Source organism: Rhineura floridana, chromosome 6 (genome assembly GCF_030035675.1).
Source record: "Rhineura floridana isolate rRhiFlo1 chromosome 6, rRhiFlo1.hap2, whole genome shotgun sequence".
NCBI lineage: Eukaryota > Metazoa > Chordata > Lepidosauria > Squamata > Rhineuridae > Rhineura > Rhineura floridana.
The window spans coordinates 53,060,367-53,075,297 of NC_084485.1; the positions used below are offsets into that span (position 1 = coordinate 53,060,367).

Genomic DNA, 14,931 nt, shown 5'->3' on the forward strand with positions numbered 1-14,931 from the left:
AAGGAGAGCTTTGCAGATACCATGGACTGTGAAAAAGACAAATAACTGGGTGTTAGAAAAAATTAAACCAGAACTATCACTAGAAGTTAAAATGATGAAACTGAGGTTATCATATTTTGGACGTATCATGAGAAGACATGATTATGTGAACTACTGCCACCTGATGGACAGAATACACTCAGCAAAAAAAAGAGAACTGATTTTGGAACAAACAACAGAAGAGTTTTGTGGCACCTTAAAGCTAGCAAATTTATTCTGGCATAAACTTTTGTGCTGCACAACTCTTTGTGATTTTTTCTGTAACAGATTAACATATTGTGAGTTGATTCTAATGCACTCTTCCAAAAAGAATATGTAGCAGGAACTATGGACCAAGTTTTTCTAAAACTATTTTAAAAAATTGGCTATTATTCTAACAGCTGTTTCCTCTTCTGCTTTACAGGGAACAGGAAGGTAAGGGAACGAAAACTGTCAGCTTCAAGATGTTTTCCAAATAAATCACTGCAGCTCTAATAATGCTCTCTTTTCCTCTCTTCCAACTTGATGCAGAAGAGTATGTTGAAGAAGGTAGGCTTCCTTCCTTGTTTTTAAAGGAGTCAGGGTTAGGGTTGGTGGTGTGTCTTACTTGGTCATCTGACACCATGTCATTTTAAAAGTTATTGTGTAGCTACTGATGAGCTCATCATCTGAAGAGGTAAATGAACTGTAGCTGATGATGATATGTGAGAGAGCTTTTTTCTGTGGTGGAAGTGGTACCCACATGAGGTTAGGTCATCTGTTTCTTTGCTAGTGTTCTGTCATTATTTTAATTGTTTTTCTGAATCAGCAAACCTTTGATTTCTTTGCCATTTTAAAAATATTATTTTAATGACTCTCCCACTGTGTAATAGTTTCTGATCCTTTATTGCTGCTTCTTTAAAAAAAAAAGGGGGGGGTTATATTCAGCTAAGGCATATTCTGAGTCAGCCCACTGAAATTCATGAATCTAAGTTAAATATGTCTATTAATTTCAATGGGTCTACTCTGAGTAGGAATAGCATTCAATACCACCCATTGTAGTTGATACCTTCATTCTTGCATATGGGTGTTTTATGATATTTTTGTAATTCTTGTGAACCAAAAGCAAGTCATTCATTTTATTATAAATAAAATAAATAGTAAAAAAAATGTGGATAAGTAAAGTGCAAACTGATTTATCCAAATATCCTCAAGGATATCTAAAATATATTTCTTGATTATGCCATTTTGGTATAACAAAGAGCTTTGTAAACTGGAGGCTGCATTTCTGAGTGTTTGCTTATCATGCACTCTAAGCTCTTAGTCCAACCTTCACCAACCTGGTGCCCTCCCAATGTTGTGGACTGCAACTCCCACCCAGCTGCAGCCAGCACTGCCTGGGGCTGATGGGAGTTGTAGCCCAAAACATCAAGAGAGCACCAGGTTGGCAATGACTGACTTAATCCATTATTTTAGGAATCCAAGTGGATTATTTCAGTGCAAACCAGATAGATGAGCAAATCAGTCTGGAGTGAGCTTTCTCCTACTTGCACAGAGTCACTAGAAGCTGATCAACACATCTTTGTATTTTTTACATATGCGCTTCTTCTATGTGCTTGAATGAGGGCATAACAACTGATGCCTCTGTGTGTGCATGAATGTGTGAATGTGTTGAATGTTCAAGGCCTTAATAGCTTATTGTCCTTGCAAATGCCTGGCTTCATAAGTGCTTGGCACCTGCAAAACTAGTAGCCCACAAACGCAAAGTAAAGATCACCACTGATTGAGAGAGAGCCATTCTGTCTGAAGATGCTCCCGATTAAAGCCACATCTTACTGTGATCCCTTGCTAACCTTGTTTACTTATTTCTTTTCACCACCCCTGTTTGCCCTGGTTAAGAAGAGGAAGAATGGATAGAGGTGGAAGACGGTAGTAGAACATTTCTTATCATTTCACTTTACCACTGCTTGCCATTGATACAAAGGCAAAATACTTACTGACTTTTCTTTCATGAGAAGCATAAGCTTATATGTACTGGGTGCATCATTCATAGGCCATACCTGCACCACAAACGGTGTCAGGTTTGAAAACTATTCCCTCTTCCTAAGGTACCTAGAGATCTCTAACAGAGAATTCTTAGTATCTCACCAAAATACAATTTCCAGGATTCTTTGGAGGAAGCCAGGATTATAAAGCAGTCTACAATCTATATTAATTTGTAGTACAGATACTATGTAGCCTATATAGGTGTATTTCTTATGCTTAAAATCAATCCATAGTGGTGGAAGAGCAGAGATGAGCATGCTGACTCCACCCATATTGCCATCCCCGTCGCCTTCCACAGTTTGGAGGACAGCCATCTGCAACAGGGAGCCTGCTCTACTCATGTAGGTTCCTCATATGATGTAGACCCTGATACAGGCATCTGTTATGTCCCATGAGATTTGACTGGTGGTCCAGCTACATCCCTATCTGGACAGGGATAGCCTAACTTCTTTTGTCTATGCTCTGGTAACCTCTAGGTTAGATTACGGCTGCCTTTGAAGACGGTTCAGAAACTTCAGCTGGTACAGAATTCAGCAGCCAGATTGCTGACTGGGGAAAGATGGCTGGAACACATAACACCAATTCTGGCATGGCGGCATTGGCTATCAATTAGTTTCTGGGCCAAATTCAAAGTGCTGGTTGTGACCTAAAAATCCTATATGGCGCATAACTAAGCTATGGGACTCACTCCCAAAGGAAGCAGTGATGGCCACCAACTTGGAGGGCTTTAAAAGAAGATTACATAAATTCATGGAGGATAAGGGTATCAAAGGCTCCTAGCCGTGATGTCTATGCTCTGTCTCCACAGTTGGAGGCATTATGCTTCTGAATACCAGTTGCTGGAAACTGCAGGAGGGGAGAGCACTCTTGCGCTTGCAGGTTTCCCACAAGCATCTGGTTGGCCACTGTGAAAACAGGATGTGGGACTAGATGAGCCACTGGCCGATCCAGTAGGCTCTTCTTATGTTATTATGACCCCAATACCTAAAGGACCACCTCTCCCCATATTAATCAACCCTGTGTTCATGATCTGAGGACCTTCTATGTGTGCCCCCTCCAAGGGAGGTGCAGAAGGTAGCAACCCAAGAACAGACCTTCTTAGTGCTGGCTTCCCATTCCCTAGGAAGCATGACTGGCACCGTCACTGTGGCAGTGATTTTTTTGTATTTACCCATGCCTTTGGAGCTTAATTTCTCTGCATGTTTTTAGTCAGATGAGGATGAGTTGGATCTTGTTTTTATGTATTTTCTGAGTATTTTAGGATGTTTTTATTCTTTTTTATATCTGTTTAAATGTTTGTAAATCACTTTGAGTTCATTTTTGAAAAAAGTGAATCATAAGAAAACAAATATAAATTAATAATGTTGTTGGACCAGGATTCTCCTTTGAGACATCATACATTTTGGTGAGCATTACTCATTCTGCATAAGAAGAGACCTCCTGGATCAGGTCCATTTAATCTAGTATTCTCCCAGTAGCCAGTCATAAGCATCTGGGGGGCCCACCAATAAGGCATGAAGGCAAAAGCCATTTGTCCCTGTTGGCCCACAACAACCGGTATTCAGCAGGTTACTGCCCCTAGAGATTACGTCTACCCATCATGGGCTAAAAAGTTGTTGATAGACTTCTCTGGCCCAAGATCACCCAGTGAGCTTCATGGCTGTGTGCGGATTCGAAGCCTGGTCTCCCAGGTCATAGTCCAACACTCTAACCACTATGCCACAAAGCTATCTAAACTAGTTGCCATCACATCCTGTGGCATCAAAATCCATAAATAAATTGTGTGTTGCGTCTGAAGACATTGCTTCAATTTCATGAGGTGACCCTGAGTTCTAGTATGATGGAGGAACACGTCCTTCTATCCACTTTCTCCACACCATGCACAATCTCATAAACCTCTATCATGTCTCCTCTCTCCTTAGTTGTCTTTTTAAAATAAACTAAAAAGCCCCAAATGCTTGGGTGTATCACAATCTCCTTCTCTGTAGGGGAAGGTGTTCTAACCTTCAGATTATGTTGGTTGCTCTTTTCTTCTTTGTTGCTCTACACTTCTACTTTAATGCTATTGAGATGGGCCAGGAGTGTGGGAAACTTCCATTCAGAGACACCCTGAGTAACCTCTACAATGGGGCAGTGTGTCCTGTTGAAAACTGACGGGGCTCATCTCAAATCCCACCTCCTTTCCCAGAAACATCATTAAGCCTAATTAAATTGAACTAAAATGTGTTTAAGATGTCAGCCTCATTGTCATTTAGCCATGTTCTAGGATTATGCTGTCTTTCCTTCCCAACTCCTGCTCTTTGGCCAACATCCCAACGGCTGAGGTTTGTTACCTTAAACAGAATTTTATGCCAGCCTATAATGGAAATCCTCAGATCTGTTGATGTCATCCTGCTGTTTTGTTCCGTAGAACAAGATGAACAAGGAGAGGAAGTCAAGGAAGATGCAGTGGAAGCCATGGCAGAAGGTACCTACCGACGTTCTTGTGAAGCAATTCTGGATTATACAAGCCTTGTGGTAGTGTGCTATCATTGGACTGAACTATGCATCCAGTAGAAATTCAACAACATTGTTTTGGTTAAACTGTAATCTTGGGGTATAACTGTTTGTTTTTTTGAGGGGGGGGAGAAGTGTAAAAAAGAAAAAGCGAGAAAAAAATATAGTGGCCTGCCACTTGAACAAGTGGTCCGCTACGTTTTTTTGGGTTGTAACAAATCTTATATAATGATGTCACATTCCTCCATGAGCCTGTCTGTTTCTTTTCATTCTTCTTACTACTTTGCCAGCATGAGCAGTAAAGGTATCATAGGAAAGGTGATGGCTCGGGAAGGTAGTCTGTGTTTGGCAAATGGGCAGCCTTGCACTTGCAGAGATCCTCCCTCCCATCAATATCCTCCCCCCCCAACTGCATTGAAGAATATCACTGCTTTAGAGAATCATCCATGCCTTGGCAAAATTAGCAGGCATTACACCTCCAAAACAGATATTTTTCCAATATGGAAAGGGAAACAAAATATCTAGCATTCTTTACTGAAAGTAATTTTGTTTTTCACTTCTGGCTATAAAAGGATTGGGGGGGTGGAGAATATGTGGTGTTTTCAGGGAAAATAATGTATTATTTCCAAAATTGGCATGCATGCTTCTAGGATTTATTAAAGTCACCTTCTTTCATGAGTTTAACTGTCCTGGTGTTCATAATACTGACATCACATCATCATAGTCTGTCCTGTAGATTCTGGTGTCATAAAAAATTTAAAAGAGGGGACACTGCTGTCTCTGATCACCAAATACCAGAATGCCAGCAATGTGAACCCTCCCAGTGATGACTGAGTGAATGAAGCAGGCGAGGAATGATGTAGGGCACAGCTTAGATGAAATAAAATGTATCCAGGAGTGTGTGTGTGTGTGTGTGTGGATTCTTCTAGGCACAACTTTGCTGGTATGGTATGTCTCTAATAAAAAATCTTTGTTCCTCTTTTAAAATAGAACAAGAAGAGCAAGCTAAAGAACCAGAAGAAGGTAAATGAAAAGGGGATTCCACGTGTATTATGAGCTAGGGATGTCTGAGGAATTCAGTTTCTGTAAATTTCAAAGTGAATTTGTCTGATCCACACCTCCTGGACTAAATGCACAGATTGAAATTCAATTATCTTTCAATTTCACATTTCTCCACATCTGCAGTAGTATTCTCAACTCAAAGAAAGTACCAAAATACATTTTAAAATGTTTGTTTTAGGATAAAATATGTTTATAAATGCCTAATTTGAGATAAAATATAATAAAAGTGAATATTGTGATAACATTTGAATATGTAGATACCAGTCTTCATGCTGATATATCACAGATTTATGTGACAATGGGGTGGAATGAATGTATTAAGAATGAATACTTGTGAAATTTACATAGACTGGAAATACATGGTTCTGTCCATCCTTAGCATAAACATATCTCACTTCTTTTGGGATGATACTGGTCGTGGCTCTCAGATTGTCCAGCCAGATTAGTCTTTCACAAAGAACAGTGTGTGTGTGTGTTGTCTGAATAGGAGCACTTCGCAAGGCTGGAGGAAAGCATGAAAGGCATACAATTGGGCATCCTGCCATGTTGATTGCAGGAGGGGGGGAATGAGAGCTGAAGTCTGGAGACCCTGTTGCTTTTCCGACTCCTTTCATGACACCTTTTATGAAAGAGTAAAAGGGCTGAGAAAGGAGTGAGCATGCACATGAACACATGCATACTGCAGACTTTCCTAGAAGTGTTGGAAACAGAGGCATGTGTGTTCAAATATTTGAATCTTATAATCTCTGGTGGCTTCCAGATAACCTGTTTAGTCAGAATTCATTCTGATTTGTTTGTGAGGAAGTTATACAATGTCACATCAAGCAACAGTTATCTTACAATTTCCAATGCATTTTACCATCACTTTCCTTACTGCAAAAAGTCCAGTTTTATTTTTATTTTTATTTCGATTTCGATTTTATTTTAATTTTAGAAGCAGGTTTGTTGTACAAGAGCACAAAATCCACTAATTGTGCAATGTGAATTTTCCAGTGTTTGATTGAATCCCACCCACAAAACAGCAACAGATGGAAGCATCCCTGACTGTTGAAGGTTCTCTTATGGATCATTCAGTGACTTCCAAACCCTAAGACTTGTTTTTGCCTATTTAGAACCAGAGTTTGATTCCCCTCTCTCTCTCTCTTTCTCTCACTCTCTCTCTCTGAGAAGTGATGGAGACAACAATTACACCAGAAAGAACATTCATGGGCTGCTAATTGCTTTAGGACTGATTCTACTCTAACAATTCATCAGTCCCATGGAAATAATAGAACCATATTGTGAAGCAAAAGCTCCTCTCCCCTTTTCTTTAAAAAATGCTAGCCTATGTACAAGTTCCAATCCAGCAAGGAATTGGAAGTTGCTTCATTGGGGCGAATGAGCATTGCCCCACCACCCTCAGTCTGCACTCAACCACCCCACCCCCACCTTCTGGCCTTCTTCTTCTTGTTGTTTTTATGAGCCTTCAAGTCGATTATGACTTATGCAACCCTATGAATCGGCGACCTCCAAGAGCATCTCCTTTTGCTTTTACTTTCCTTCTCTCTTTAACCATTTGAAGAGTTTCTTCAGTCATCCATTGAGGTCTTTCTCTCTTTTTAACAAGAGGTATTGTCTGTTTGCATTCTTCCCTGATAATGTCTCTAACTTCACTCCATAGTTCTTCTGGTTCTCTGTCAACTAAGTTTAAAGCCTCAAATCTGTTCCTTATTTGATCTTTATATTCTTCTGGGATGTTATTTAAATTGTATTTTGGCATTATGATTGCTTTGTTCTTCTTTAGCTTTACTCTGATGTTTGATATGACCAGTTCATGATCTGTACCGCAGTCTGCTCCTGGTTTTGTTTTTTTATTTAACCAGAAACTTCAAGCTGAGGTAGGAACTAGCAGAGAGATATCTGCATTTCTCTGTTTCTCAAGGGTGATGAATGTGCCCATGGTTCTGAAACACACACACACACACACAAACGAATAATTTGTCCCAGACTCTATTCAATGAAGTATCTCACATAAAAAAAACCTAACTTGGTAACTTTGGCAACCAAAATCATCTCTGTCCATAAAAACTGTGGCAGCAGCCTTAAGGGAGTTAACAGATGTGTGGAAAGGATTATATCTCCAATTTATCTTCAAAGGAAACAAGCAAATATTTTTGTTTTGCAACTCTTAAAAGTGTTCATTTGTTTTCTTTCAGGAGAATCAAAACCCAAGCCCAAGTAAGTATATGCATATATATATATACATATCATGGATTTCAATGTAATCATTAATATGCAGTTGTTGAGGCAGGAGCTGTTGTATGGAAGAGGAAAAGGAGAGAAATAAGCAGAAAAAATTGTCGACAAATATGGAAAACTAAACAATGGCCCACAGACTGGAAGCATTCTATATCTATGCCAAATCCAATGAAAGGGGATCCCAGGGAATGCAGTAATTATTGAACTATTGCCTTAATATCTCATGCAAGTACAGTAGGGCCCCGCTTACCGGCGCTTCGCATTCCGGCGTTCCACTAATGTGGCGGCAGGAGATTCCCCATTTTAAAGCTGTTTTTGCGATTTTGAGGCATTTTCGCATCATTTTCGCTTGACGCGCCCCATTATAATCAACGGGGTTCCGCTTTACGGTGATTTCCACTTTACGGCGGGGGCCTGGTCCCTAACCCACCGTATAAGCGTGGCCGTACTGTAAAGTAATGCTCAAGATTCTACAACAAAGGCTCTTACCATATATGGAGCAAGAAATGTCACTGAACACTAAAACAAACCAAGAGGTGTGTCCCAACAAACTGAAAAGAGAAAAGGAAAAAGAATTGGGAACCAGAAAAACACTAAAAACTGCCAATAATGAAGGTGTGGATCCTTTATAGAAAATTATTTTAAAGAGAAATATATACCACTATCACAGTTAATTAATCAAGAGTAAATACAATCAATATATACAACAACAATTGTTGGGGTAAAATACCACAAATACATAACAAATACAAAAACAACTTATGAACTGAAATGCCTAAAGATGTGACCAAACGTGTTTCGACATGGTCGTCTTCAGTGGTCAACACATGTATGAACCACTACTACACAGTTCAACATTAAATATGACAATGTAATTCAAGGTGCAGCTCCTGCAGAGATAAAAAAAATGTAATAATAAAATAATAAAAACTCCAAAAACAGTTGTGGAATAATGGCACTGACTATTCTGCAGAATAGTCTCCAATGGACATGAGGAGTGTCTCAGTTTGCACAAGATAAAACTGTGTGAGGTGAAATTTCTAGGTGTGCTCTATGATTTTAATTGACCACGCCCACCCTTCCCTACGTGGAGTGGTTTAAGTATAGCAGTCTGAACACATGCATCTTGGGCATGCCAAAGTTGTTGTTTTTAACAGCTAGATTCATTGCTTAAGTAGCAACATATTGTAAACAGTCTACTTTTACATCAAAGTTGCAGTTTCAGATTCAACTGTTAATGCACCCAAAATAGAAATAGAATATAACCTCTAGTTTGAAACACAAAACGCTATCTTCACCATCATATGACAATGACCGATAAAAAGACTTTGAAAATAATAAAACTACATTTGACACAGATTTCTAGGATGACTTATGAGTGAAATATAGGTTTCTAGGTTAGATTCGCTGTAGAAACAGTAGTAGCAAAGGGAAGAAACAAAGTAAGAAGAAAACCAACCAACCAACATACAAAAATGTAATTCTACATCTTTGGAGATGTAGTCCTGGTTGCAGGTGTTGCCACCACTCACCATATGCTCAGAGGCACATGTTACCAAATTCTTCCAAGCTACACAGAAAGTGGTTTGGCTGTGAAAGAACAACCCAAATTGTGTTTACATTTTTACAAATGTGTAGGGCAGTACAATATCTCAGAGAGGAGGTCAAGTCTCCTGCTCCCCTGGTGTATTCACTATAGCTGCCTAATTTCCCTGTTTTTTAAAGTTTGATAGAAATATCTGTTGGCTATAGGGACATTCTTAAATCACAAAGGTTTTTTGCCTGTTAGTGAATTTCTCTGCTTTTTAATCTGGAAGGTAAGAAATGGGATCCTGTGCAAGTTTGCTAAAAATGGATCGATCATTTCCATGCTTATTGAGTTCAATAGGAATTCCTCTCATTTAATTATGCTTAGGATAGGTGAAACTGACCATAAGGGAGGAGGGGGAGGGGTGGAGGAAGGGAGGGGGAGGGGAGAGGGCAAGTTTGATAGTTTGCATGCTTATTGAGTTCAATATGATTTACTCCCATGTAGTCATGCTTAGGATAGGTGAACCTGACCACAGGGGAGGGGAGGAGAGGGGGAGGGGGAGGCCTGGAGTGTGGAGGGAAGGAGGAAGAGAGGAGAGGGGAGGGGAGGGAGGGGAAAGAAGGGAGGGGAGATGGGGAGAGAAGGGGAGGGCAGGTCTGATCATTTGCATGTTTATTGAGTTGACAAATAGGGGGAGAAGGGGAGGGAGGAATCTGGAGGGGAGAGTGGGGAGTAGGGAGGGGAAGAACTGAGAGGGAGGGAGGGAGGGAGAGAAGGAGATTGGGTGGATGGGCACTGGGCAGAGGGAAAGCCCATTTCCTTTCCATAAGGAAAACATTTTTTGGGGGGGTTGAAAATGGAAATGGACTGCCTTCAAGTCGATCCTGATTTATGGCGACCCTATGAATAGGGTTTTCATGGGAAGTGGTATTCAAAGGGGGTTTACCATTGCCTCCCTTTGAGGCTGAGGGGCAGTGACTGGCCCAGGGTCACCCAGTGAGCTTCACAGCTGTGTGGGGATTTGAATCCTGGTCTCCCAGGTTGTAGTCTAGTACCTTAACCACTACACCACACTGCATCTTTTTGGGGGGTTACCCCCACCTTTTTATTCTACAGTAGATATGTGTAGTCTCTTACTCAAATTTAAACTAAATTTAAATTTACCCCTGGCCATATCCACACTAGACATTTATTCCACTTACAGTCAAACAGTCATGGCTTCCCTCAAAGAATAATTGAAAGTGTTGTTTGTGAAGGGTGCTGAGAGGTTTTAATAGACCATTATTCCCATCACAGAGCTACAATGGCCAGAATTCTCTGGGAAGAGGGGCTGACTATTAAACCACTCTGGCCACTGGAGCTCTGTCAGGGTTATAGGAGTCTCTTAGCAAGTCTCAGCACCCTTCACAAACTACATTTCCCCGGATGCTTTGGGGGAAACCATGACTGTTTAAAGTGGAATAAATGTCTGGCATGGGTGTGGCCCCCTAGTTAGCCAAGCCAAACAGCTGTTAGTCTGGCTTTCAGACTACTGACTGTTGGTTCTTACTGAGCATGCCTATACTATCATAGACTCCAATCTTAATTTTCTTAAATTAATTAAAAATCAGCCATGCATTTTAAAAAAAATTTAAACAGCAGAAGATGGTCAGAATATGGGGCAAGGTCAATAATAGCATTACATGTACTCTGTGAATAGGGATGATTTTTAATTAATTTCAATGAACTATGAGACCACTGACAGAAAAAATTATAACAGGAGTCTGGATTATTTTACAGTACTTGTATTTTAGACTTTGAACTTTGAATTCTCTGTGAGTGCTTTGCGTATAACCATGAAAACTTAGAAGGTTGTTAAGCAAGTGTTTCTGAGTTCATGACTATAAATTTTGTAAGATTTTGTTTTGAAATGACCTTATGGGAAGCAAAAGAATGGCATAGCAGTTATTTTCAATTTAACATGGTGGAATGCAAAAAATCTGTGCTGGCTATAGTATACAGCCATTCTCATGGCTGTCTAATTTATAAAACTTTACCCATGCATTTGCAATTCTGTATCCTCATAATAATTTGGTGGGCTACCCTGGACTCGGAGACAGTGATTTGCCCAAGGCCATCTAATGAGGGTCGAGGCTGAAGTGAACAAGGCTGTGGGGCATTTGATATAATAATATTTATTTATTAGAAATATAATAGAAACTGAGGGATAATTAGAAACTGCAGGATCATCTCACCTCCTATGTGCCCACTCAACCACTTTGATCTGTGGAACTGGCACTGTTACAGGTGCCACATAATACTCATTAGACACTTGTAAGAAATCATTTTTTTAGCGTGACGCCACCTACACTTTGAAACTCCCTGCCTATCAACATCACCAGGCAGGCACTTTTGCTGTTGTGTTTTAATCTCTTTTTAGTTAACTGCTGGTTTTAATTGTCTTTTAAATGTTTTTAATTATTTGTTTTTAACTTTTTGTTGATAACTTTTATATTTCTTGTAAACTGCTTGGAGGTATTTTTTTTTTACTGTCAAGCAGTATACAAATTTTGTTAAATAAATAAATACATTCCATTGATCTTTCTAAAATTTACTCAGAGTGATTTCAGAAGAGTTCATAAAGCACAGGACACAATGAAAATAGTTCAGTACAATAGAAATAGTTCAAAGTACAAAAATCAATGTCAGGCAATAAAACCAAGAGCATGATAAAACAATTCAACATAAAAAATAGGAGATAGAACTTTAACCTACATTAAAAGCTTGGCACAATGAAAAGTTCTTTAGCAGCTTGCCTGAAGCTTAAAAGAGAGGGAGCCAACAGAAGCTCTCTAAGGAGGAGGTTCCACAACTTGGGTGCTGCAACAGATTACTAGAATGATAAAAATAATATTTATAAAGCACATACATTATCTCAGAACAGCCCTTACAGACCTGTGAAGGTATACTGCTATTACTATCTTCATATTACAGAAGTGACACGCTGAGGCTTTTAGGACCATTTACAAAACTTCCTACTCCTCCCACCCCCATGCTGATGTCTGGTGGGAGTGTAGGATGGTGCACCATTGCATCTCCACTGGCCATTGTTGCTGGCGAGGGATGCTGATGATGATCGGGGGGGCTCTGCCACAGTGGAACCTTCAGTTCTACCTAAGAGGGTGGTCCACCTGCTGGGAGTAGACAGTGGAAAGCTCCAAAATGGGGTGTTTTGGGCCAGAGATTAGGAGCTTTGGATCTGCTGGATTCAAAGCCTGTGGATCTCCCAAGGGGCCCAATCCATGTGCCCTCAGCTACATTGTCTTGGAGTTGACAGGGTGAAAATAGAACATGCCTCCATACACACACACACGCACACCCTGGTCCGCACAAGCCAGCAGGGCTTTGGATGCAGTGGAGGCTGATTGTTCCATTCATTAGGTTTGCTTTATTATCCTGTGATTTCATGACTAAGCGTAGATTTAGTCTGTTAGAAGTGTCTTCAGTCCCCACAATAAGGGCTCTGTTCTGGCTCCTGAATTTCAAGAAGAGCTCAGTGTTAGAATTATTACTAATACCATATTAAGACTGCCACAAAAGAGCTTAGAGCAGCAGGTTGGTCTCACAACATTTCTGTGAGGTAAGTTAGCATGGTGACTTCCCCAAAGCCACCCAGAAAGCTGGATCTGGGCTTCACTAGAAATTTCCCATAGAAACACTCCAAACCCTCTAACTACAATGCTGCACTAAGGACTCTCTGGCCCTGATCTAACTAGGGATCGTGAACCGCTTGTCCTCCAGATCTTGTTGGATTACTGCTGTTCCCATCATCCCTAGCAATTGGCCATGCTTGCTGGGACTGATGGGAGTTGGAGTCCAACAACATCTGGAGGGCCACAGGTTCACCACTCCTGAACTGGAAGAACAAACAAAACACTTAAAACACTCTAAAACATCTTTAAAACAGACTTGAAAATATATTAAAACAAAACATCTTTTAACACATCTAAAAAAAAAGCTTTAGAAAGATCTTTAAAAGCAATTTCAATACAGACACAGACTGGAATAAGGCCTCTACTTTAAAGGCTTGTTGAAAGAGGAAGGTCTTCAGTAGTAATCGAAAGATAACACAGATGGCGCCTGTCTAATATTTAAGGGGAGGAAATTCTAAAAAGTAGATGCCACAACACTAAAGGTCCACTACCTATGTTGTGCGGAACAGACCTCCTGATAAGATGGTATCTGCAGGGGACCCTCACCTGCAGAACTCAGTGATAAACTGTATATCTAAAGGGGTAGGTCAATCTTTCAGGTTTCCTTGTATCAAACTGTATAGGGCTTTGTACACCAAAACCAGAACCTTGAACTTGGCCTGGTAGCTAATGGGCAGCCAGTACAATTTTTTTCAGCGGTGGTACCCTGCCCCAGTGAGCAGTTGCACTGCCACATTTTGCACCAACTGCAGCTTCCCTACCATCCTCAAGGGCAACCCCACGTAGAGCACATTGCAGTAATCCAGCCTGGAGGTTACCAGTGCATGCACAACAGTGGTCAGGCTATCCTGGTCCAGAAACGTCTGCAACTGTCTTACCAGCTGAAGCTGGTAAAAGGCACTCCTAGCCACTGAGGTCACCTGGGCCTCTAACGACAAGAATAGATCCAGGAGCACCCCCAGACTACGAACTTGCTCCTTCAGAGGGAGTACAGCCCCATCCAAAGCAGGCAACTGAACAATTATCAAAACTCAGGAACCACCAACCCACAGTGCCTCCATCTTATTGGTGCCCTAAAAAGGAAATTTGTGGCATATTTATAACATGGCGTACTCTGCTTTCAGACTACAATTATTATATCATTAAACACACTTGCCTGTGCACACACCATACATTTAAAGCAAATTTAAAGCACACAGCTTCCCCCAAAGAATCCTGGGAACTGGAAAGTGTGTTGGGAATTGTAGATCTGTGAGGGGTAAACTACAGTTCCCAGGATTCTTTGGTGGTAGCCATGCCCTTTAAATATATGGCGTGTATGCAGTCTTAGTAACATTGAACATTTTGTAGGTGCTGTAAGGCTGCATCCTATACAAATTTACCTGAAACAGAGTCCCACTGAGCATGGTGTTCCAAATAAACATGCACAGGATTGCACTGTTGATCAAATTCATTTTTCTTAAACACACGTACACACACACACATTGAAATTCAGAAAAACATGTTCTTTTTGGGTGATGCAAGATTATCTAGATTTTTAAAAAAATCTTTATTTACTGCCCACAAATGCAGAGACACTAGTAAGTGCAGCAGGCAAAGATATGTGATCTTGTCTAAAGAATAACATTCCCATTCCAGCCTGCCAAGATAGGAAGATATTACAGCTGTTCAGTGGCTCATATAAGTCAAGTAAAGCAAAATAAGACCACTGTGACAGGTGTGGCCATTGTAAAAAGCCCAGCAACCATTATGACATTGCATTTGGCACCCTCAGACAAGCTTTAAATTGTTTCCCTGGCTTGGAACTACATTCATTGTGACATCGGATTTAAATAAAATGTGTAAGGTTAGTTAGTGTAAGGTTGGCTG

General features: G+C 40.5%; 1 protein-coding gene across 3 annotated transcripts in view; it reads left to right on the forward strand.

Moving 5' to 3' along the window:
* Window positions 1-500: 500 nt before the first annotated feature.
* TNNT2 (troponin T2, cardiac type) overlaps window positions 501-14,931 on the forward strand; it is a 41,149-nt gene continuing 26,718 nt past the window's right edge. For all 3 annotated transcript variants that reach the window (XM_061631884.1, XM_061631885.1, XM_061631886.1), the window contains exons 1-5: window positions 501-567; window positions 1,897-1,926; window positions 4,454-4,510; window positions 5,530-5,562; window positions 7,797-7,818. In XM_061631884.1, coding sequence (XP_061487868.1) covers window positions 516-567; window positions 1,897-1,926; window positions 4,454-4,510; window positions 5,530-5,562; window positions 7,797-7,818 — 194 coding nt within the window. In that variant the 5' untranslated portion in view covers window positions 501-515. The remainder of the gene's footprint in view (window positions 568-1,896; window positions 1,927-4,453; window positions 4,511-5,529; window positions 5,563-7,796; window positions 7,819-14,931) is intronic.